Source organism: Gouania willdenowi, chromosome 4 (assembly GCF_900634775.1).
Source record: "Gouania willdenowi chromosome 4, fGouWil2.1, whole genome shotgun sequence".
Taxonomy (NCBI): Eukaryota; Metazoa; Chordata; class Actinopteri; order Blenniiformes; family Gobiesocidae; genus Gouania; species Gouania willdenowi.
Window position 1 is genome coordinate 12,151,268 of NC_041047.1, and position 22,795 is coordinate 12,174,062.

General features: G+C 36.0%; 2 protein-coding genes across 4 annotated transcripts; one reads left to right on the top strand and one right to left on the bottom strand.

Annotated features, from left to right (window-relative positions):
- Nucleotides 1-310: 310 nt before the first annotated feature.
- arrdc2 (arrestin domain containing 2) lies at nt 311-13,443 on the bottom strand. 3 transcript variants are annotated; one of them, XM_028445652.1, is made up of 8 exons: nt 13,375-13,443; nt 12,062-12,316; nt 2,949-3,166; nt 2,754-2,856; nt 2,411-2,667; nt 2,160-2,322; nt 1,829-1,989; nt 311-1,660 (listed from the first exon to the last, which is right to left on the bottom strand). In XM_028445652.1, the coding sequence occupies exons 2-8, from the start codon at nt 12,312-12,314 to the stop codon at nt 1,607-1,609; spliced, it is 1,209 nt and encodes a 402-aa protein (XP_028301453.1). In that variant the 5' UTR covers nt 12,315-12,316; nt 13,375-13,443; the 3' UTR covers nt 311-1,606. The 3 variants fall into 3 exon arrangements, with proteins under 3 accessions (XP_028301453.1, XP_028301452.1, XP_028301451.1); XM_028445651.1 differs by having other exon boundaries at nt 12,062-12,321; nt 13,375-13,441; XM_028445650.1 differs by lacking the exons at nt 12,062-12,316; nt 13,375-13,443 and adding an exon at nt 4,468-4,899.
- A 4,378-nt stretch (nt 13,444-17,821) lies between these two features.
- Nucleotides 17,822-20,423, top strand: LOC114462660 (ubiquitin-60S ribosomal protein L40). Its single transcript, XM_028445685.1, has 5 exons — nt 17,822-17,877; nt 18,281-18,392; nt 19,651-19,737; nt 19,860-19,962; nt 20,274-20,423. The coding sequence occupies exons 2-5, from the start codon at nt 18,290-18,292 to the stop codon at nt 20,365-20,367; spliced, it is 387 nt and encodes a 128-aa protein (XP_028301486.1). The 5' UTR covers nt 17,822-17,877; nt 18,281-18,289; the 3' UTR covers nt 20,368-20,423.
- Nucleotides 20,424-22,795: the final 2,372 nt, after the last annotated feature.

Sequence of the window (22,795 nt, forward strand, 5' to 3'; positions counted from 1 at the left end):
GAACTCATACACATGTTTTTTTACAAGTCCTTGGGTTGTTTTTAATGTTACAGACTGCAGACAGCAAAATATCTCAACTGAAGGGAATTTTTAGTCAGCAGTTTTGTTTATCATGTTTTTTCAGCTTTTCTGAGCTAATTTTTTTAAACCTATATTTTACCAGGTTGGTCATTGAGAACCAGTTCTCATTTACAGTGACAACCTTGTTTGTTATAGTTTTAAAACTTCTCAATCCAATGGTATGCAATAATACATAAAGTCATTAACAATATCTTCAGCTGAAGGTCAATTTAATACACTTGAGACAAGCTTTATTTTTATTTTTTTATTAGAAACTCAGATACAAAACTTTGGCAAGACTGTGAACAAATAACTGCATTTGTAGAAAAAAAACATTACATTCACTTTTTCTCATCAGTGCACGCTCCTGATGTTGCACATCAGCTTGCCCTGAAGACTTCTTCACTACTCCCAACAGTCTTTGGAAAATAATCCTCGAATTGTTTTTTTCCTTGGAATGTTATTTGTCCCTACATTTCAGTGGCATCTTCAGTTTTAAGGCGTGAGCCCACAGCACCAAGGCGTCGGCCCCACGTGAAAAGCTTGGTTCCCAGGTATCTGGGTCTTCGGTTTAGCAGCCAGGAAAGCTTCTCGGCCTCCTGCAGCTTCGTGAGCAAACTGCAAGACCCTGTTTCATCATTTTTGTTACCACAACAGTCTCCCTCTTCAGTGCTTTGAGTCTTGCAGTACATCAACACTGCTCTTCGAATATATCCACACACCATCCTACTGTTTTTGCTCCAGCTCGTGAAGTAAACAATTCCCTGGAAACCCTATGTAAGTAATCTCAACTGCAGATAATCAAGGCATACTCATTTTCCCTTTAGATATTGTTACCTGCATGCATAAGAGACCTCTCTTTGGACTTGGCCTCCTTTACTGTCACCATTCTAGATAAAGTATGTGCTTTGGTAACAGAACAAATCATCACAGGCACACTGCGGTTGAGTCACACACACTATAGTAAGGCATATTGTAAAAATCTACTCCGTTTTCAGGCAAACTAAGTGGATAACTGTGGATCTAAATTGCACATTTCTCCACACGCCACTCAAAGATGACATTGTTCTTCTAAAACATGTCAACTTATCAAGAGCACTTTTACATTTGAATACCAGGTACATCTCCAACTCTAGTCCTGATATATAAAACAAGTGATCCTAAACTCCCCGAAATCAGGTCCCAAACTCTTTGAAAGTGAAAAGAAATCTATTCAGGTGAGGGAATCGTCAGCTGGGAGGTTTGATTAGCTTGTTTTGGCCACAGCCAAAAGTCACTTGGGATGACAGGGACTCGTGGAAAAGTCGATTTTCTCGCATCAGAGCAGAAAGTCAGTAACTCTTCTGGACTGAATGCCAAGTGGCATCTTCTTGGCTGACATCGAGTTCCTGCGGGTCTCCAGACCTCTCTGTGGCGTTCCAGTCCATTGTCCCAACACCGGGGGGAACCGGGTTCCATTTATCAGAGAGAAATACTCGACAAGAAGATAAATCTCTTGATCCATTAAAATCATTGAGCTGCTTGATGCTCAGGTAGGACTCTGGGTTCAACACGTCATGCAGCGAGGCCTAATGTTACAGAGCTGAGGGTTGGGGTCAATCTGTAGCGAGAATAAGATACACAAGATAAAAGATTAATAACGAGAAAATTTGGTCTCTGAGTAAAACATGCAGATGTGGCAGATTTGCACTTGCTTCCTTTACAAGTTTTTTTCTAAAGCTGCTACATTTTTTAAAGTAGGAGCTGCAGGCAGCACGTGGACACTCACCTCGCAGTAGACCGGCGGAGGTCGGAAACGAAACTCTTGAACAAATGCCAAGAGGGGCCGCTCCATGATCCCACTCAAGTCATCGGCTGGCTGTTGGGCCGCCGTGTTGTTGCACTGCTCGGCCTCCTCCTCGGTCACCACGGAGCAGTAATCTGGAGGAGCTGCAGTAAAAGAGGCCGGATTACTCTATTAGCCAAACTAAACAGGAGAAGCCCAAGTCTAAACACTGAACAGCTGAGTCATCAGAACAGAAAAAAGCTCTTTGAAACTAATGTAGATCTCCTTTATCTTAGATTCATCACTTTTAAAGTAAGAAGAAATGGTCTCTTACGCTCAGGCTGCTCAGGGATGGCCAAACGCATCCACTCCAGGTTGACGCTGTACTGGCTGCTGACGCTGGAGGTCCGGCTGCCAAATGGATGGAGAGGAATGGTTCCTATGACCAGCGGCAGCTCCAGACACAGGTTAGAAGTCCCAGGAACATCAACACAAACCTGAAACAGAGAAAGCAGGCAGTTTATTGATTAGTATTAAACTTTGTGTTGTGAATAAGATCTGCATTGTTTAGGAATCTAAACTCACCTTGAGCATGTACTCCACTTTGATGATGCGGCACTGCAGGATAGACGGTCCCACTGGTGGGATTTTAATGGCGCGACCGTGCCACGTCTCACGACATTTGGCGCTCACGTTGTCGCCGCAAAGCGTGGCGACGATCGAATGCTTCTGCTTCATGGCGCCGCGGGCAATGAACGTCTGCGTCTGGGTGATAAATGCTTTGGGGGCGATTGATCGAGAGGTGGAATTGTCGAACTCTGCGAACACAGGTATCACCTCGCCTGTGGAGAGAAAGCATCGTAAGAAGAACTGCAGAGGAGCAAATATTGAACAAAATACAAATGCAGTGGGCGTGTGGCGGACTTACCTGGTGTGTAGCCTTTGCGATCAATCTTTGCCGTCACGGACACTTGGCCAAAATTGCGGTACCATGCGCGAGCCATCTTATCTTTTGTGCCAGCCTGAGTTGCCTACAGGTAAACAACAACATAAGTAACAACTTAGACTTCTTAGAAAGTAGGGAAGCATATGACATAATGAGAATGGAGTTTGAGCTGCTCACCAGCAGGGTAGGCGTGTTGATGTCGATGGGCTCGATGACTGTAAACTCTTTCTTTATTTTCCTCACTGTGGCCCACGGCCTGTGCAGCTTGACTTTGACCCAGTATCGGATGCTGCCATATTTTCCCTCAAAGGAGGTGACCAGCGTCTCTTCTGGCAACTGGAAACTGAAGGGGTATTCATGTCTGCCTGCAGGAACGACCGTCACTTCACCATTATCTGAAGAAGACAAACAAAAACAACCAAGATAGGATGAGCTTCATTTGATTTTTTATTTACGTTGGTGTCAGTTCAAGTTCCTCGCAATGACCAGGGCCATAAAACATAAGGAAACCAAAGCAAATAAATTCAACAAAAAAAAAAACAACCTTTATATATATATATATACACAAGTTTCAGCTTTTAAAGACAAAGCAGAAGTCCTGTATGAAAGAAGTATAAATCTCTTAGTGTTTCTGTGCAATCACAGTTTCAGTGCTTACTCCGAGGGGCGGTTCCTGCTCTATTGTGCTGACTGAGAACATGTTTTTCCTCCAGCTGTATTACATGGCCTGTATCAGCCACTCTGTTTTTCTCACTATGCTGCCAAATCTGTCGAGCAACACATGTTTTCGTTTAACAGCCATGGCTTTTATTCAGTCTCCCTTTGTCAGAAGAGCGTGCTCTTATTTAGTCTAAAATCACAGCACTGATAAAGTGTTAAACTCTCTAAATGAGATAACATGTTTAGTAACTTTCAAGAAATGAACCAATATGCACTATGAACAGTTTACACCAGTGACCAAAGTCAGAAGAAACATTGAGTAAATAACTGAAAAACCCAACGAGAAAGCCCTGATAGACAGTTTCCTGTCTCGATCAAAACAAGTGCAGTAGCCAATGAATGGTCAAAAACCTGAGGCTCCTCTGAGATGCAGAGAACAAAAACAACCCAGAATTGGATTCAAATGAGGGAAAAGTCTAGATATGTTCTTGTTATGCGAGCACATACTAGACAAAAAAAATATGTTGGAGAATGAGTTTATTTTCTTTGACAAAAAAAAAAAAAAAGTGTCAGTGTCCTAATATATTTCATTATCAAAGATGTATTAAAGTGAAAAAATAAAATACCCCAAATATGTATATCCATTTAATACGTGTATTAATTAATTGATGTTTAATGTTCAGGTGCAGGTTACTTTATTTATTTGCAGCAAGGCAAAGGTATAACACCTTTGGTTCCACAAATAGAGGATTGAAAGATTAAAAAGAGACAAAAGATTAAAAAAAAAATACACAAAAAAAAAATTGGTCAGAGCAAATAAATAACACAAGTTCAAAAACGTGCTATGTGTTCAATGCTGTGACTGCAGTAACAATGTTTGTATGTAACAGAAAAACTGTCAAAACAACCTAAGGCACCTTAATTGTGATAAATCTGGAATCCCAGTGTGCATAGACTGACACAGGACTGGGATCGTGTCACTGGGAGGATGGATGTGTTGTTGTGCATCCTGCAGCTTACACACACACACACTGACCTGCCTGCAGCAGCACCTCTCTGCGGTTCAGGTATTCCACTTCATCGCTATAGTTCTGGGTGTACGCGGTGCTGGAGCCGGCGGACCGGGACTCAGTCCAGTGAACTTTAGCAAAACCCTCTGCATGAAGCTTGAGAGAATCCACCCTAGCGTCCCCGGACAGCTCCAGAATCACCCGTCCGGACACCACGTCCCCGCTGCTGAACACAGGCGGACTGTCCACCTCCGGGGAGTCGAAGACGATGTCAAACTTTTTCAACTTGTCGAAAATCATCTTTGCCGCTTGTGAAAGTTCTACTATGCGCTAAAAGTGAGTGATTCTGCTGGAGTGGTTGAATGTTAAGAAGTAATGGGTTGGGTTTTTCTTTTAAGGGAGCACTGCTTGTTCACTCCTTCCTCTGGTTAATGTGAAACTATCGAGGAGTGAAGGGAGTGCGGCCCTATTTGGAGGCTAGGATGTGGGCGGAGCCCATGGGTTTATTATGTAAGGCCTCAGGAGAGGCCTGAAGGCTGGGCTCTGCTGCCTTCAGGGACTCCTCCCCCTGCACGGAGATTTCATGACTCAAGCGGTAAACAAGAGGAAACTGCACGCACCTCTTTGTTTCATCGAAGCAGCAACTAAACGACGCAATCAAGTATGAACAAATGAAACGACAGAGTGTTTATTAGTTACACAAAGAGTGTTTATTAGTTACACAAAGTGAAACAAATAAAATGGGCATGAGGATTTCTTTAAAAAAAAATTTAAAAAAGTTTCACCCTAAATGAGCAACACATTTCTTTTGTAATTAGGATGGGATGATATAAAAAGTTTAGGAGATGATACGATAAACGATACTGGGATCACAATAAATATATGAATAAATGGGGTGTTATTTTATGGAAAAAAAGACCAAAAAAATATAGTTGGAAAAATAACAATGCCTTTATTTGACTAACTCTGGACATACTTGTTCTGGATATAACCTTTTCATCTCAAGTGAACATAAAATATAAAATCAACAGTAAGTTCTAACATAATTAAAACAAATTCTTCATATTTAATTAAAGTGCAAAATGTGCCACTAAGAACACAAAAACAGAGACTAAACATGTCTACATCGAGCAGGGATGGAAAGAATAGGCTTGAGGAAGAAGAGATATCTTTCTTTAAGATTACTAGACTCCTGAATGAATAACTATAGTTATACAATTACATGACCTGTATAAAATGAGAACAACAGACATATTATCCGAGCAAATGTTTGACCTCTCATTAAATAGGCTCACTTAGTTCTAGGCCAAAGGTGAAGAACTTCATAAATGTAATACATGATTTACATTGACCTGAAAACTGAGGCCTTTATTACAGGCATGCGTTAACCAGGTCATATCAACTTCAAACACAATGACAAATGTAAAAAAATAAATAAAGTTCATTGTACTCAGTGTTGGAACACTTGTTTACTAAATCTACCGTCTGCCTATGAAATGACGTTGACTGATCCATGTGTTTTATTTAAATGTTGATGACACAAGCAGATGAACAAAAAACATGTCTGGACTAATTATTTTACCAAGCTCAAGCAATGATTCCTAGAATTTGCCAAAAGCTACAAGTACATTCCAAAAACAAGTAAAGCGTGACACCCACATCTGCCAGTCACGTTGTACCTTGCAAATCCAAAAAAAATTTTAGCTGCCTTTAGCTCCAGCTATCACTTTGTTTGTGTTTCTGATCAGTGGGCTCTGCAACAACGTCCATATTTTTTTGTGCAGAACATAAATGCAGCACCATAGACATGCTGCAGACGGGTGTGGAGAGGGGAGCAAAAGGGGAAACACAAGATGATTGATAGTTACAGGTTCTTAGAGAAAAACAGGCTTACTGAGCATGCCTCAAAGATCCTCCATGAACACAGCACAGCTCAGCTCAGGGGAAAATAGTTTCATTCTGGGCCAAAGCTGTTTACCTCAGTGTTTTCATGTCACTTGGAACATACTGTTCAGCTGTCACACAGATGACAAACTCAAACAATGTACAAAAGAAGAAAAAAGAAACATATTTATATTTTTTTTCCTCAAAAGTTAAATACACTGCCAATATTGTTCAGAAACGTTAAAACCTTCCTTGAGTAAAAGTTCTTTTTTTTTTATCATTACAGTAAACTGACCCATTACAATTTAGTTTTTAAAGCGGGGATTTCCTTTTTTCAGTCAAAGCTTGGAAGGAGAAATCATGCCTGTTCTCTGAAAAACAAACTTGTTTACTTCTTTGTTCCTTCAAGACGAGCTGAGCTTTGCTCTCTACCGCCACCTGTTGGCCACCTGGCGCAATGCAACACAAATTACAGCAGCGAGAGCTTGAAACCTTAGAGAAATAATAACACCCCAACACCAGAGTTAAAACTCCCAGATCTCATCCAACTCAAAACTGTCCAAATGATTATTTATAGAACAAGTAAAGATTCACTTCCAAAAGGGTTGCAGGAAAATTATTTCGAGAAAGAAGGGGAATATTTAAGAGGAAAACTACATTTCAAGATACAATATGCTAGAACAACACTGAAAAGGATGAGCATAACAATAGCAGGGGTTAAATCATGGAACTGCCTAAAGGAAGAAATAAAACAAAACACCAATATAAACCGATTAAAAAAAGCTTTTTAAATCATCGTTAGTAAGTATAAGAAAGAAGAGCAACGATTTTACCTAGGACAGCAATAATATATATGTATATATTGATGTAAAATATATTAATATGTAATAAACAATGTTTTATTCATTTGTATATTGCCACTCTAAATTGAATTGATGAAATTTGTGGTGTAAATATGAAATATAATATTGATATTATGTACATGTCATATGCATTCATGTGTATGTGTGTACGTATGTATACATGTTTGATTTGAATGTTTATACTGTATATATAAAACTAATATTGTAAAAATAGTATTATAAGTGAAAATATTTATTTGTGTGTGTGTGTGATATTATGTTGAGAGCCTTGTTGTGTTTTGTAGTGACGGGGTAGGTATGTATAAGCTTAGCTTCAACCTACACCCTTTCGGCTGAAGAATTACACAATTGAGTGTTGTTTGTTCTGTGTTGTTTTCGTGAAGACTGCCAAAATAAAATTCAAATCACCATGACACACTAGTCCACATCAGTATCATTTATTTACCTATAAAAATTGTCTCTTTATTTATTTATTTATTTCAAGCAATTTAATACAAACAGAACAAGCTTTAATAGTATGTGTACATACAATTTTGCCAACAAATACATGATGTGCATTAAGATATATATTGTAGATAACATTATGTCACCACTGTTTGTGAACCACTTTATTGTTTTTTTTTTTTGGTGTTTTCTAAAAGTTTCTAATATGATGCAACATAAATCCTAGCCTGCCACCTGCTGGTGACCCTGAGTAGCTTTAGGCCTCATCAGAGACTCACTGTGTTCATGTTGATAAAGTAGAGTTTACAGGAGCTCAAGGCTGATAATTCCTCTTTCTGTGCAGACGGACATTCACTGATTAAAGCCCAAAGTAAACACCTACCCTTGTTTGTCACCCTTTCTTCTGCTAAATATTCATTAAATATGGAACTGCCTAAAAGATGAAATAAAACAAAGCATCAATATAAACCAAAGCTTTTAAACTCATATATCGTGAGTAAGTTTATGAAAGACAGCAATAATATATAGCATGCATATAATGGTATAAAATATATTAATACCTACTCAATAAACATAATAAAAGGTATATATTGGGATAGAATATATTATGAATTGAATTATTGCCACACTATATTTTGTATTTTAAATTTAATTGATGGAATTTGTGTAGTAAATATTAAAAAGTAAAATATTAATATTATGTACATGTCATGTACATGCATGTGTATGTATGTATATGTATATTAGTGTGTTGTGCGTATATGTTTGATGTGCATGTGTAAACTGCATATATAAAACTTTGTGTAAAATATATATTGAATGTGTATTGTAAAAATGGTAACGTTAATTTCATAATTATAATTCTTTTGTGACATTATCTAGAGAGCCTTGTTTTGTTTTTTTGTGATGGGGTAGGTGTGTGTAAGATATTCCCTTTAGGCTGATTAGTTAGACAACTAACTGAGTGTTGTTTTTTAGGGTTTTTCTGAAGACTGCCGAATTAAAATTCAAATACAAATTCACATTTTTGCTGAGCAAGTACTGTAGGATGCTAAACTGGTACATACTCTACATTTCAAGTTGTATCTGCTGCTCTTTCTGAAATATACAAACTCCGCTTTAATTCTGTATTAACATGACCAGGAATTTTTCTTTATCTAATACATGCTGTAGAATTCATTTGCACAAAACCACCACAATAATATTACTCAATCTAAAACTGTTTTTAATTTGGATGCAAGTTAAGTTTTGCACCCTGGGGGTTCTGCATATCAGCCATGTGATACAAACTGAAATAAATCCACGAAAAAATGATTTACCGATTAATTGCGAGAGGGAGTCTGAAATAGTCACACACATCATTTCTGCTTTACATCATATTTAAAGAATGTATTAAAAACATACGCAGAGATTAAAATCAAAGACATTCTTTGTTTATCTAAACCATGAAGTGTTACCTTATACATGTTTTAGATGTGGCTCCAAAAAAAGGACAGGCTGGACTGCTGTAATATGCCAAAAGGTTGCTGCTAAGCAATAAAGAATAAATAATAAACTACCTAAAATAGAAATAATCAAACGTTTTTTAAAATTAAACCAGTGAGGGGGAAATATATATATATATATACACACACACACATAAAATAGCTTAGCTTGATTCAGCTCTGAATTATCTTTATTCCTTTAATTTAATCAAATAATGAAATACGTATTAAATGAGCAGCGCAAGCTTTCATGGTGTTGCATAGCACTGCAGGTATGTTTGTTTCCATATGTTGCTATAGGAACATAGATTGCTTTTTATTTTTAAGCACCCCCCCTTACCCCTCCCTTCCTTCCTTGCAGATTTTGTTCCATGTAAACATAACCACCAACAAGCCTGCTTTTATTATACAACTTTTACTTCTTTGTTATTTTTTAATGCACATTGACAAAGTCAAGAGGAAATAAATTCAAAGAACTCACTGGTCAGTGACCAAAGGTTAAATGGCGGTAAAATAGCATTTTAAAACATAGCATTAACGTGGCCATTTCCCGAGGAGTTTTAGAGATAACAGTGGTACTCAGACACAGAGAGTGAGTGTAAAAGACATTTTAAGGACAAGCCACTGCGTTACTGACGTCAGAATGGCCTCTAGTCAGGAAACGTAAATGTCTACAGCGAAGAAAATACTTCCCTGACATGGAGAGGAAAGTTGTTGGACCATAAAAGATCCCTTTTTTACAAAAAAAAAAAAAAAAATAATAATAATAATAATAATAAAATATGTATCGTTCTTAATACTATCCGCCTATCCAATTTCAGACCCACTTTGTCCGTTCCTTATACTATTAATCTAATACTATAAGATTTATATAGAAATTATTGCTTTACCAGAATAAGATAACTCCTTATAACAAGACTGCTTAGACATTTGATTAAAAACAACAACAAAACAATAGCACACGGGTAAAGAGAAAAACACTGCTTATCTCTGATCATGGCAGCTGTTAGGTGGGATTGTTTTTGGGCAACAAGTAAACATTTTGGTTTGATTTGTTAGATGAAAATGTTGTTTGTTTGTAATATTTGTAATCGCAGTGATGCCAGGGACAAATATAAATTATATAATGTTTTTATGACTGGTAAAACAAAAACAACCACATGCACTGTCAGCTATTATTTAGGTGAGAATAATGGATGTTTGGTAACTAATACCAATGTGAGAAAAGTATTTTGTCATTTTTGGTCTTGGTGATATCACAACATTTGCACTCGTGATGTGTTGTACATTTTAACACCTACTTTATGTCCCTTGAACAAGCATAAAACGCTTTTTTTTTTTTTATTGACCCGCTGTAAACTCAGCATTTTTTTTGTCCAAACAGAAAGTTTAATGAAGTTAATGAACTATGAACAGCTAATTGTTCATTTACTCAGCCATTGTGACCTAAATTTCTGCCTTTAGTTTTAATGTCCCACCCAAAAGAATTCCAACCTTTCAAGAATACATTTGTGTTGTGAAACACTTCACTTTTGTCGTCTGGCAGATGAATCAGCTCTTTTTCATTCCCCAATGGCTTCATTTTGTATCCTGCACTAATTACACCAGCAACAAACTGGCTGACAAATAAGAAGATATGCAGTTTTACATGAATTATACAGTAGAGATGGAGCAAATTTTCACTTACCAGTTGCACAGTGCATTAACCTAATGAAAGCTCAAAACTATGCATAACTTTTGCATAATCAATAAAATCAAAATAGATGATACATACCTTTTAGCTAGGTTGGCTAGATTAGTTACCTACAGAGGTATTTCATCTTTAGGTGAGAGCCATGTATAGGGCGCCAATTGTAAAGTTGTAAACAGCAACTTTTTGCAAAATTTAGCAACAAACAGTTAAAAAAGCATTTTCATGTTACTTTTGACCAGATTTACAGCAATGTTTGTGACATTTGTGATGTTTTTTTCTTGTAAAAATATAATGTCAATGTTAAATCTAAATATTAACTCTAAACGGGGGCGACCGTGACTCAGTGGTAGAGTGGGTCCAATAACCAATAATTGAAGGGTTGGGGGTTCGTATCACGTTCTAGCCAAGTCATTGTCGTTGTGTCCTTGGGCAAGGCACTTTATCCATATTGCCTAGTATGAATGTGGTGTGTGAGTGAGTGAGTGTTGGTGGTGGTCGGAGGGACCGATGGCTCATCATGGCAGCCTCGCCTCTGTCAGTCTGCCCCAAGGTAGCTGTGGCTACATTAGTAGCTTACCCCACTGTGTGTGGAGTGAAAAAATAATGCCACATTAATGTAAAGGGCTATGAGTGTTTATGATAAAGCGCTACATAAAATCCAATGCATTATTATTATATTATATGGTACAATTAAATTAAAATGTTAAATTTAAATGTTAAATGTGAGCTTTAATTTGGTACTTCTGGTGAATTAGCATATTCGCTAAATATTTAGTTTCACCCGCAACGTTTAGATTTAACATTTAACATTTAGATTGAATGTTTAGATTTAACATTTAGATTTAGATTTAAATTTAAGATTTACATTTAAGATTTAGATTTATCATTTGGATTTAACATTTAGATTTAGATTTATTATTTAACATTGACATTATATTTTTACGAGAAAAGAAATATCACACATTTCACAAATATTGATGAAAATCTGGTCAAACGTAACATTAAAAAATTCACAGAAATTTTTTAAACGTGGTTTGTTGCTAAATGTTGCAAAAAGTTGCTGTTTATTTTGGCATTTGCAACTTTACAATCGGCCCCCATAGCCATGAACATGCACTTTAAAACGTATTCTTTTAATGAAAAATGTGAATGTATGTGTAGCAATAGTTAACAAAAAAAACACAATGAAATAATTATTTTATTATTTTAAAATAACAACACAACTCGAATGGATTTTGTTTTTGCCACTGACCTCGGATAAGATGCTGTCTCCTCTTGAAGTAAGTTTTCTTGGAGGTGTAGTCGTTGTGAACTGAGTTCATGGTCCGGTTCTCCAGCCAGTGTGCCTCAGCCACTCCTCGTCCCTGCACCTTCATGGAGTAAACTCTGATGTCCCTCCGGAGCTCCAGAACCACCTGACCAGCCACCACCTCTCCTCTGGTGAACGCTGCATCATGAGCACCGTATAGCTCCAGGGTAAAAGATTTTACTGCCCCCAGCAGCATTTCTGCACTTGTAAATAATAAAAAAAATAAATGAAATATACAGAATTTAAAGTATAGGATTAAATAACACCTCTTCACATTATGCATAATCGATATGGCCACTGATTAAAGAGTATAAAACTAGTTATTGTGTTCTTGACCTGTGCCTGAACTGTGTTTATCATCAGAAATAGGAGTAACCATTGATTTATTTGATTCTAGTTTTTTAGAAAGGCAGAAAAACATAATATTGCTTTACATTTCTATTGTTCCCATCACTGTAAAGATATTCTGCAATGAAAGTGCAATATTAAATTGTCACAAGATGTGTTATTGAGGGTATGAGTGGTATCGCAAGGGGAAAAAAAATAACTCACCATCAACTACACACCACAATGTTATGGTTTGCTTTTATTTTGTTTTGTTTTTTTATTTTGAAAAGGTCATACCGAGAGTAACAATGTAAGTAGGCTATGTCTGGACAGGTTAATCAAATATTGTTCCCACCCCCTTTTTTTTTTTTTTTTGTCTTTTAAATGTTTTTACTTACTAAAAAAAAATCGTATCATGAGCTAATTATCGTTTATCGAATCACATTGTAAATTCAACATATGTCCCACCTCTAAAATTATATACTTTAGTAGTGAAAGATATTGAGGTCAAAGTAAAAGGTTTAATGTGATTCTTGTGCTCAAGGAAGAATGTAAACATAATTTAAACACATTTCACTATTACTTCCAGATCTCAGATTATACTAAAACAGCCCTATAAGCAAGGTTTAATCAAATGTAATGACTTTGTGTTTATTTTCTCACTTGCTGCTCCTGTATTTATACATCAAATCACTTTTTAAATTGTCCAATACGTAGTAACAACTGAATTCCTTGTTTCTGCTTGGATTCTTAATGTATTGTTATTGGCATAATAAAGTCGTATAATTCATGTATTTTTCTTTATTACAGTTAGCACATTTTTTAAATTTTTTTTATGAACATTCAAAAGCGTGATTAAGCGTGGATACAATTGAATCACAAAAAAACCCCAAAACATCATGTTTCATGTTAAAAGTTCTCCTACTTACCGACAGCATAGAAACAACAAAGTGTTCTCCACGAACAAGCTGAGACCGAGTGACCCAATGACCAATGGAGAAGCGCTGCTTATAAACAGTGCGTCGTTTAAACACCCAGAAAGGCAGTGACATCACTTTTTCCACCAATGAGAAACAGCACAAGCGAACAAGTCCCGCCCCCTTTACTCAGAGCGAAGGTTGGTGGTGAAGGTGAAGGAAAAAACAGCCTGGAGCGCTTCAACCTAATGATTTTTATGCTTGACTTGAATAGACTTTACTTTAATACATGATACGTATGTATTGTTGTTTTTATTTCATTTGCTGAGAATGCACGTGAAGAATACAGCAAATGTCCTGTTTCTAGTTTCTTTGTCTTAAGATTATTGTTTATTAATTTAATGGTGTAAGATTCGGAGGCTTGTGGTGAAGTTTATGACGTTTCGCATTTAGTTTATTTTATATTAGTTTGGTCCCTTTAAACATGTAGACTCACACACAAACACTAAGTTAATGCTCTTACTGCATTAACACCAAAACAATCAACAAATGGAAATAACAAAACAGGGCTTGCCTTAAGGTCTTCACTTATTTCACCTTCCCTTTTTTAATTAAACTTTTACAATAATAATAATTAAATGCAAATGAATCATAAAAAATGCTGATACTCACATTCTCTGACCTGAAACAACCTCTGGATAAGGTCCAGAGGTATTGCAGTGTTTTTCAACCATGGGGTTGTGACCTCATGTGGGGTCGTCGGGAATTTAAATGAGGTCAACTGAAATGTCTAGTAATTAATAAATATATATATATGTATAAAATGAAAAAAATATTGATTAAAAACATATTTAATTGTTGTTCTTTTTTCGAATTAAAACACAACACACAATCTTAAAGAATTGTATTCTATACTTTCACTTTCTCTCATTTTTCTTTTTTACATTATTAATTATATAAATCTAGTTCAAATAAAATGCAATATAAAAAATATTTGAGTTGGCACAACTTGTCACTAATCCACTCTGTGTTTGTAACACGTTGTGACAAACATGATCTAAAACTAATTCTAGAAAGAAAAAGAAAAGAACCACTGTTTTATTGTATGCTTTGCACATCAATGAGACTATTCTCAAATTTACAAATTCACTAAATTTGAGAGCCTTTGGATTTATGAATAATTTGTGAGTTGTTTGTCAATAGTCCGCTTTTTATGGTTTAGTTGCCTTGTTTCACATTAACATTTTCCTTTTAATCATTTTGCTTATTACTAACTCTATATGTGTTGTTTGTATGTAGATCTCCCTTAAAAATTAGATATTGCTTTCAATCACTAACAAGGTCAATAAAGGTATAATTCCTTCATGGACAGTCATCACTATTAAGTGTTATATAGAATAGAATTCAAGATTCTTCTCACTTATAAAGCCCTAAATGGACAGGCACCAGTCTATCTCAAGGAGCTTGTAGTGCCATACAATCCCCCCAGAACACTACGCTCTCAAAATGCTGGACTACTCGTTGTTCCATTTGTCTCTAGAAGTAGTATAGGAGGAAGAGCTTTCAGTTATAAGGGCCCCACTTCTCTGGAACCATCTACCAACCACGGTCCGGGGGGCAGACACCCTCTCTACCTTTAAGGTTAGGCTCAAAACATTCCTCTTTGGTAAAGCTCCAGCTCATAGCTCATAGTTAAGATGCAATAGGCATAGACTGCCGGTGGGGGGGTCTGGCATGCTCGGTTGGAGAGAGGTTGGAGAGGGTGTTAAGAGAGAGGTCATTTAGGTTAGAGAGGGACCGGAGAGGGTCCCATTCCTCTCTCAAACACTCCCTCTGTCTGCTTCTTCCCTTGTGTGTTTGCTCCTTTTGTCTTGCAGGCCCGTGGGATCCTTAGTGTGGAGTTACAGAGTCTCAACAACTCTGTCTCCACCCTTTCCTCTGCACACACCCAACACAGCATAACGTGGATGGCTGTTCATCATAGGAATGGGATCCACACAAGGTTCCTGCTGCTTAACAGAAGGTTTTCCTTGCCGCCATGATGAATTCATGTTGGGTGTGGGATACATATGTATGTGCATATACGTATATATGCATATGTGTGTATCCATAAAATGAAGAGTCCGTTCTTAAGACTGCTCTACTGTAAAGTGTCTTGAGATACCATTGGTTATGATTTGGCGCTATACAAATAAAAGATTGATTGATTGATTGATTGAAGTGTTATGGCTATTGCATTTCTCTCCTACTAAATTAACATATTGATGTTGTATTGAGTATGAACTGAGTGACTGCTCACATGCTGCTCAGCCATGGACTTCTGCCGTCTCACCCCCAGGTTGATGAACTCTAGATTTAGTTTATTTACATCTGCGTGCCTGCATGCCAGCACTTTTTTTTTTCATCACCTGAGCCTGCATCACTGGGTCAAGGCTGTGCTATTGCTACAATAACACAGTCTGTTTTTGTAGAGTTTTGTTTTCAGCCATGCTTGAAAAGCTAACTGATAATCATTCAGTGAAAGAGACAGTAAGCTACTTCAATGGCTTACAGTGTAAGCAAGACGGAGGCGTGACTGTCCTTTATGAGGCGCATAAAAATATGAAAACATTGACAGCTAATGCATTTTTGCATGATAAGTGCGAGACTTGCCTGTGAGGGATTCATTTACATTTTTCATGTGTTTTGTGGAATGAGGTGAAAGGAGGTGTACACATAAAAGCTTTATTGTGATCATTCATTTGAAACAGGAGTTCAAAGGTTCATTTTGTGTGTCTTTCCCTGGGTATAAGACATGGCCAATCTTAGTTACTAATTAAAATCATTTCAGTGTCAATGCAATGAGCATTCTGTTTGTTGAAAACATACTGTAATTTCTTTGTGGAAATGTTCTCATTTAGAGCCACTTGTCATATATTTGTCACAATGTGTCATTAATTATGAATATTTATTTTCATGTTCTACATGACAGTAAAGACGAATTTTACTAATTGTGACCAAAAAATAAGCATTATTGACTTCCTTTCTGGTGCCAAAATGGAAGAAAGAAGATTTCTGGAACAAAACGTGCTTCGGACCAGTTTATTTTTATAGACCATTATGAAGCAACCATCGCAGGGCAAAACACAGACAACCCCTTGTACTCACATTCACTCCTATGGGCAATTTAGAGACTCCAATCATCCTAACAGTCATGTTTTTGGATTGTGGGAGGAAGATGGAGTACAGGGGGAGAACATGCAAACTCCACACCTTAAGGACCCAAGTGTCTACTCTACACCTTAAACCCAGGACCTTCTTGCTGTGAGGCAGGAGTGCTAACCACTACACCACCGTACGCCCAAAAATTGTAGGCAAAACTATAGCAATTCTGACTAAATAGTAAATGTTAAAAATAATCAGATTTAAATAGTGCTTTTATGTCAAAGTAGTTCCAAAGTACTTTACAATATCAACTCATTCACACAGGATTATCACTGAATATGTAAATTAATTTACAATATTATAAAACAAGCAGTATTTACTAACTTTATTCAGAAAGATCACTGAATTATTGATTCAAGTTTACAATATTACAAGAAACTCACTTTGGTCACAAACATTGATCATTGAGGACACCTGCTGGTCACCATCTTTGTTTGTATTTTTTTTTTTGACAGAATTTTACTGCATAATGTTTCATGAAATCGGCATCCATCATCAGACAAAGTTTGCATGAATATTAAGAAGGAAATAAAAACAGATACCTTAAATATTTATACAGGCCTACAAAACACTGCAAATCATACAAAATAGGGCAAAAATAAGTTTGAATAGATTTATTCCTTTTAAAGTTGTTTTTGAAACAACAACCGTGTCTGGGCAGTTACACCACATGATATTTTTGACACTTTAAATATAAAAATAAATTACAAACGAGTAAATGTTTTTAATAAATATAGGAAATTTACTACATATTTTTGTGCAAATAAACTTCTTGAAAATAAAAGAACTGCAGTTGCACAGAAAAAGTAAGTGTCACGTCATTGACCCATATATATATATATATATATGAAATACATATATTTTATTTACCTTTCAGTCGTTTTTCTTATATTTATAGATATTTATAGAGTAGCCTAATGTTTATTGCATTGCAGTGTTTCAAAATATTCTATTGAACATGTATTCGTTACTGATGTTTGACAAAAAATATGTAATATGTGTTTATCAATACGTGGTTTAATTATTTGTAAAGTATTACTGTGAATAACGTTTTTGGAAATAAACAGTTAATTATGTCAAAAACTAGTGAGAGATATTATTATAAAATCCGTAGAACTTCTATGTTGAAAGGATACATTTGTCCATTTTCTTTTTTATTTATTTATTTATTTAAAGGAAGGATTTAAAAAAAAAATAATTAAATAATATGAAATACAATAAAAAACGGTAATCATGACGCTCGCACAGATACCGGAAGTAGCGTTTCCATCGGTTTCCGCTCTCTTTTCGTTGAGGCTCAGCTTGAGGCGGGTGGGTGCTCCATTTATCCAACATAAGTTAGGGGTTTTAGCCCTTTGTTCATCCGGCAAATGTAATTAACCGACGTGAACATCTTTATTTGTAGTTAATGTTTCCTTATCATGGGTTAGTGGTTTTAATTTGGGGTTCAAAAGCTCAATATTTGTCGTTGAAGTCATAGTTAAGGTTCGCATGTGGCGAGGCCCCGGACCACTAAGCTAATGCTAGTTAGCGAAAAGCTATTGGTTTCTCCGCTTAGTCTGTGTATGCCTGAAACTTATTTTCAACAACCAGGGATATATGATGATTAGTCACGATGCTATTTGCTTGAGGTTTTTACTGTTTTATGTTGGATACTTTAGTGTGGTCAGTCAGCGGACTAGCCTCGATGCTAACTAGACTTTTTTTTGTGTAGGCTGCAAAAATGCAGATCTTCGTGAAGACGTTGACGGGGAAAACCATCACCCTTGAGGTTGAGCCCAGCGATACTATTGAAAATGTCAAGGCAAAGATCCAAGACAAAGAAGGTGAGACTAACTTGAGATAAATTGTTTCATCGCATCATTACGTCTGTGTTGGCAGAGGTTCAAATGTCAATCTAAGTTTTGATATACTTGTCTTTATATCTGCCTTAAGGCAATATTATTCTTAATCCATCTTCACAGGTAATAAAAAGTTGGTATCCTGGAGTTATTCATTCACAAGTACAACTGGTTTTGCAAACCACACCCTACTCAAAACATCCCCAATAATTAAGTGGTGATTGCTGTCATTACATATTAAAAACCATTTAATATTAAAATAAAATAGTGAAAAATATGTTGGTAATACTTATTCGTGATATTTCAATAGATTTCTGCAAGATAAATTGAGCTTTAGAAGAAGATGCCATTCCTTTATTGGAAATAGATGTATAAACTCTCCATCGCTCACTTAATCTAAGGAGTTTTGTCAAGTCCCGTTTAGTCATGAGCATATGTGTACTTATAAAACAAAAACATTGCTAAGAAAAGGAAAATTAACAAATGAAAGAATTAAAAGTATGCAGTTTTATTATGTTTATTTTTAGTTAAAAAGGATAATCACATTAAATATTACCAGCAACTCACAAAACAACAAAAACACACAAAATAAGAGAAAGTTACTGAATGATAAACATAAGAAATACACAAAATGACAGAAAACACACACTAGGAGAGAAAGCTAGCAGCGACACAAAACGGCAACGAAGACACTAGATAAGAGAATGATGCACAAGATCACTACAAAATAGCAGAACCATACAAAATGACACAAAAAACACATGCACTGAGAGAGAATAATTTAAATAATACCAACAACACATAAAGGTAAGAGAAACATACTGAATAATAAAAAGATCAAAGAAAACACAAAATGATGATAAAAAATAATCTTGATTAGAACATGAATTGAAAATAAAAGAGTCAGTCTTGGTCCCACATTAGGAGACAGATGATTGGAAATGATAAAAACTATAGAAATAAATCTATTCAGGAAGCACTAAATACTGTTTCATTCCACTTGTTTACAAATTTAGATTTTTTTAAATGTGGGTTAATCACTGATTCACTCCATCATTATGCTCTATAGTTGTTTTTTCACAGAATTTTGAGAAAAATGTTCTAGTCAGACAAAGGGGGTACTTGGATTCAAAAGTTACTAGAGATACTTAAGCCAAAAACGTTAAACAACCACTTGTCAAACTATTGTTTTTAGGTTGCCAGTTTTGTTCGTGGTCCTTAAAATGCATTTGTATGTGTGCAGGAATTCCTCCTGATCAGCAGCGTTTGATCTTTGCTGGTAAACAGTTGGAGGATGGACGTACATTGTCCGACTACAACATCCAGAAAGGTAAATGACCCAGAATTTGTCATTTATTTAATAGGAAACAGTAGAAAATGATGTCCTACTTAAAGATGGTGCTTGTGTTGATGAACATGATTTTAAACTGACTTTTCCTGCCTGTCCACTAGAATCCACTCTTCATCTGGTCCTGCGCCTGCGTGGTGGCATTATCGAGCCTTCCCTGAGGCAGCTGGCCCAGAAATACAACTGCGACAAGATGATCTGCCGCAAGTAAGTAAACCCTGAGCAACAATCAGTGTAATAGCTCCTGTTTCCCCTTCTTCAGATTTTATTTACATTTCTAAAGACATATTCCCAAAAAAAAAATGAAGCTTTAATTTTGGCAATGTTAGTTAATTTATTACTCGACTTGACTGAACTTTAGGGTTTATAAAATTAATTATCCAGTTTGACAGGAAAAGGGAAATGTAGCAATAAAGGATTCATATCAAATGTAACAAACTAAAAATGTAAAAGTAATCAAGGTCTTTCCTGGCCAAACACTAATGTTGTCTCCCTAATGTTTGATCTTTCTTTGGCAGGTGCTACGCACGTCTGCACCCACGTGCAGTCAACTGCCGCAAGAAGAAGTGTGGACACACAAACAATCTCCGCCCCAAGAAGAAGCTGAAGTAAATGCTTTGGCTGGCACTTTGTGTGTCATGTGAGAAAATAAATGTTTAAAAATGCTGTTTCATTTGTGTCGTTAATTAATCAGAAACCATACAATTAACATATTAGCTCTAGTACGTGAAGGCTTATTGCAGTAATGTGCTGAATGTTCTGAAAATGTTAAGATGTTTGAGTTAATTTACAGACTGCCTTGTGTCTTAACCCGGATTATTAATATCAAATGACACGAGTTTTAATTTGTATCATATTTGATACATCTAATCTTAATGCTCAAATACTGTTTTTAGCATCCAAAAAACATAACCAACATGACAACAAATTGGTAATTCCATACATACTTTTTTTTGCGGCACGATGACATCTAAAACATTTCACTTATTTTTTTCTCATTTTATGATCTACAAACTTTTTATAATTCATGGTGGTAGACCAGAAAACAGGTCCCGTCCATGTTCAGCTAGAGTTGTACTCAGTATTTCTCACCGTATACGTGGGCAAAGTGGCCTGCACAGTCCTTGCATCCCTGTTTCCTATGATGGTTACCCAATTATACAATTTAAACATATTTAGTTTACTTGGAAAAATTGAATAGATGTGTAAAATGCAACAAAATTACACTTGACTACTGTACCAAAAACAGGTTTTCAAAAATAAATCTGCATCAACCCAGTAACACTTCCTATTCATGTTAGTCAAATGTTTTTCTTACTGTAATTTCAAAATAGGAAAACTAAAACCAGAGGTGCATCTTTACTCAATAGATCATCTTAAATTGCTGGAAAGGCCCTTACTGAACTAGTTACTGCCCAATGGTGGGTTATCCTTGTAATGCATTTATATAATTGTATGAATCTGGTTTTTCAAGAGAGAGAAATAAAAAACTCCAAAACTCATCAAATTTAATAACATTTGGTGTTATATGGTTCAAATAATTTTATTCCCTGCTATTTTGTTAATTGTAAAGTGTCGGTTTAACATTACCAGGCTGCACAAATCAGATACTATTTCTAACTGCAATAGCACACAATATTGGTTCTTTCAGACAGTAGTTATGTATATATATATACAGTATATAAACTATATTATTCAACCCATTGACAATAGCCTGCTCTGACACTAATGGGTTAAAACGTGATCATCTCAGGACTAGACTCTACCACTAAACATTTCCTCTGCCTAAGCATCTCTTATATGGCTACAATCCAGCGTGTTTACATGCATGCACTGTCCCAATCAAATAAATAAATATCAACTGTATCCAGACCTGGAAGTTGTAGCCCTGTTGGCTCACATGGAACACTTCACTCAGGCTGTAAAGTCACACGAGTGTGTGTTAACGGCTCTATACAAATTGAAGATACTAGTACAGTGCCTGTTGGAGGTATGTATTCATAGTGGGATCTTAAGTAGAGTTGTCAATTTTGACCAAATGAGTATGTGTTTGAAGGTTGGATGTACAAAGAAGCGTACATAAGTACTCTGTAGTGTTATAAAGGGGTATATTAGCGTGTGCAATTTCCCTGGTTTAATTCTATGGAAAATGCAAATGATAATTTTTTTTTTTTTTTTTTTGGTTTGGTGTATTTTTCTGGAATGTATGTTTTTTGGAGTCGTGTATTTTTTTGTATCTTTCTGTTGTGTTTTTGTGCATTTTTTGTATAATTATTGTTTTTTTGTTGCCATTGTAGTGTGATTCTGGAGTCATTTTGTGTATTTCTGTAACTTTTTTGGTGTAGTTTTGTGCATTTATGTTGTCATTTTGTGTATCTTTTGTATGAATATTTACAATTTTTGTTTAAACTTAATAAATATTTAGTTTTGTGTATTCTGAGTCATTTTCATATTTTTGTTGTCGTTTGGTGTGTGTGTGTGCGTGCGTGCTTCAGCCACGCACATCAGTGATAGGCCCAATAAGTGAGACTAGTATATGACTGTGAGCGTGGTTGCTCAGACGCCCCTCCCCCTTCTCCGGTCTTACCTGTGTTGATTTCAAAATAAAATTAAAATAAACGTTTTGAAACGTAATCGCCGAATAAGGAACAGTCAAAAAGTATGATAACCTTGTGGAAACCTTATCTCAGAATTTTTTTTTCCAAAAATTTTCAATTTTTTTACCTTACTATAGCCTTACTTTGGATTTTGAGTGTTTGTCACTTTTTTCTCATTTTTCATGCCTTACTGCATTTTCACCCCAGTATAAGTGTGTGCACCATATTTAGACTAGTTCTGCAGGTCTTGTGATAGCCTTATCTCAGAATTTTTTTTTCCAAAAAATATATTTTTTATACCTTACTAAAGCCTTACCTCTGATTTTGGGTGTTTGACACTTTTTTTCTCATTTTTCATGCCTTACTGCATTTTTGCTCCAGTTTAAATGTGTGCACCATATTTACACTAGTATTGCAGGTCTTGTGATAGCCTTATCTCAGAA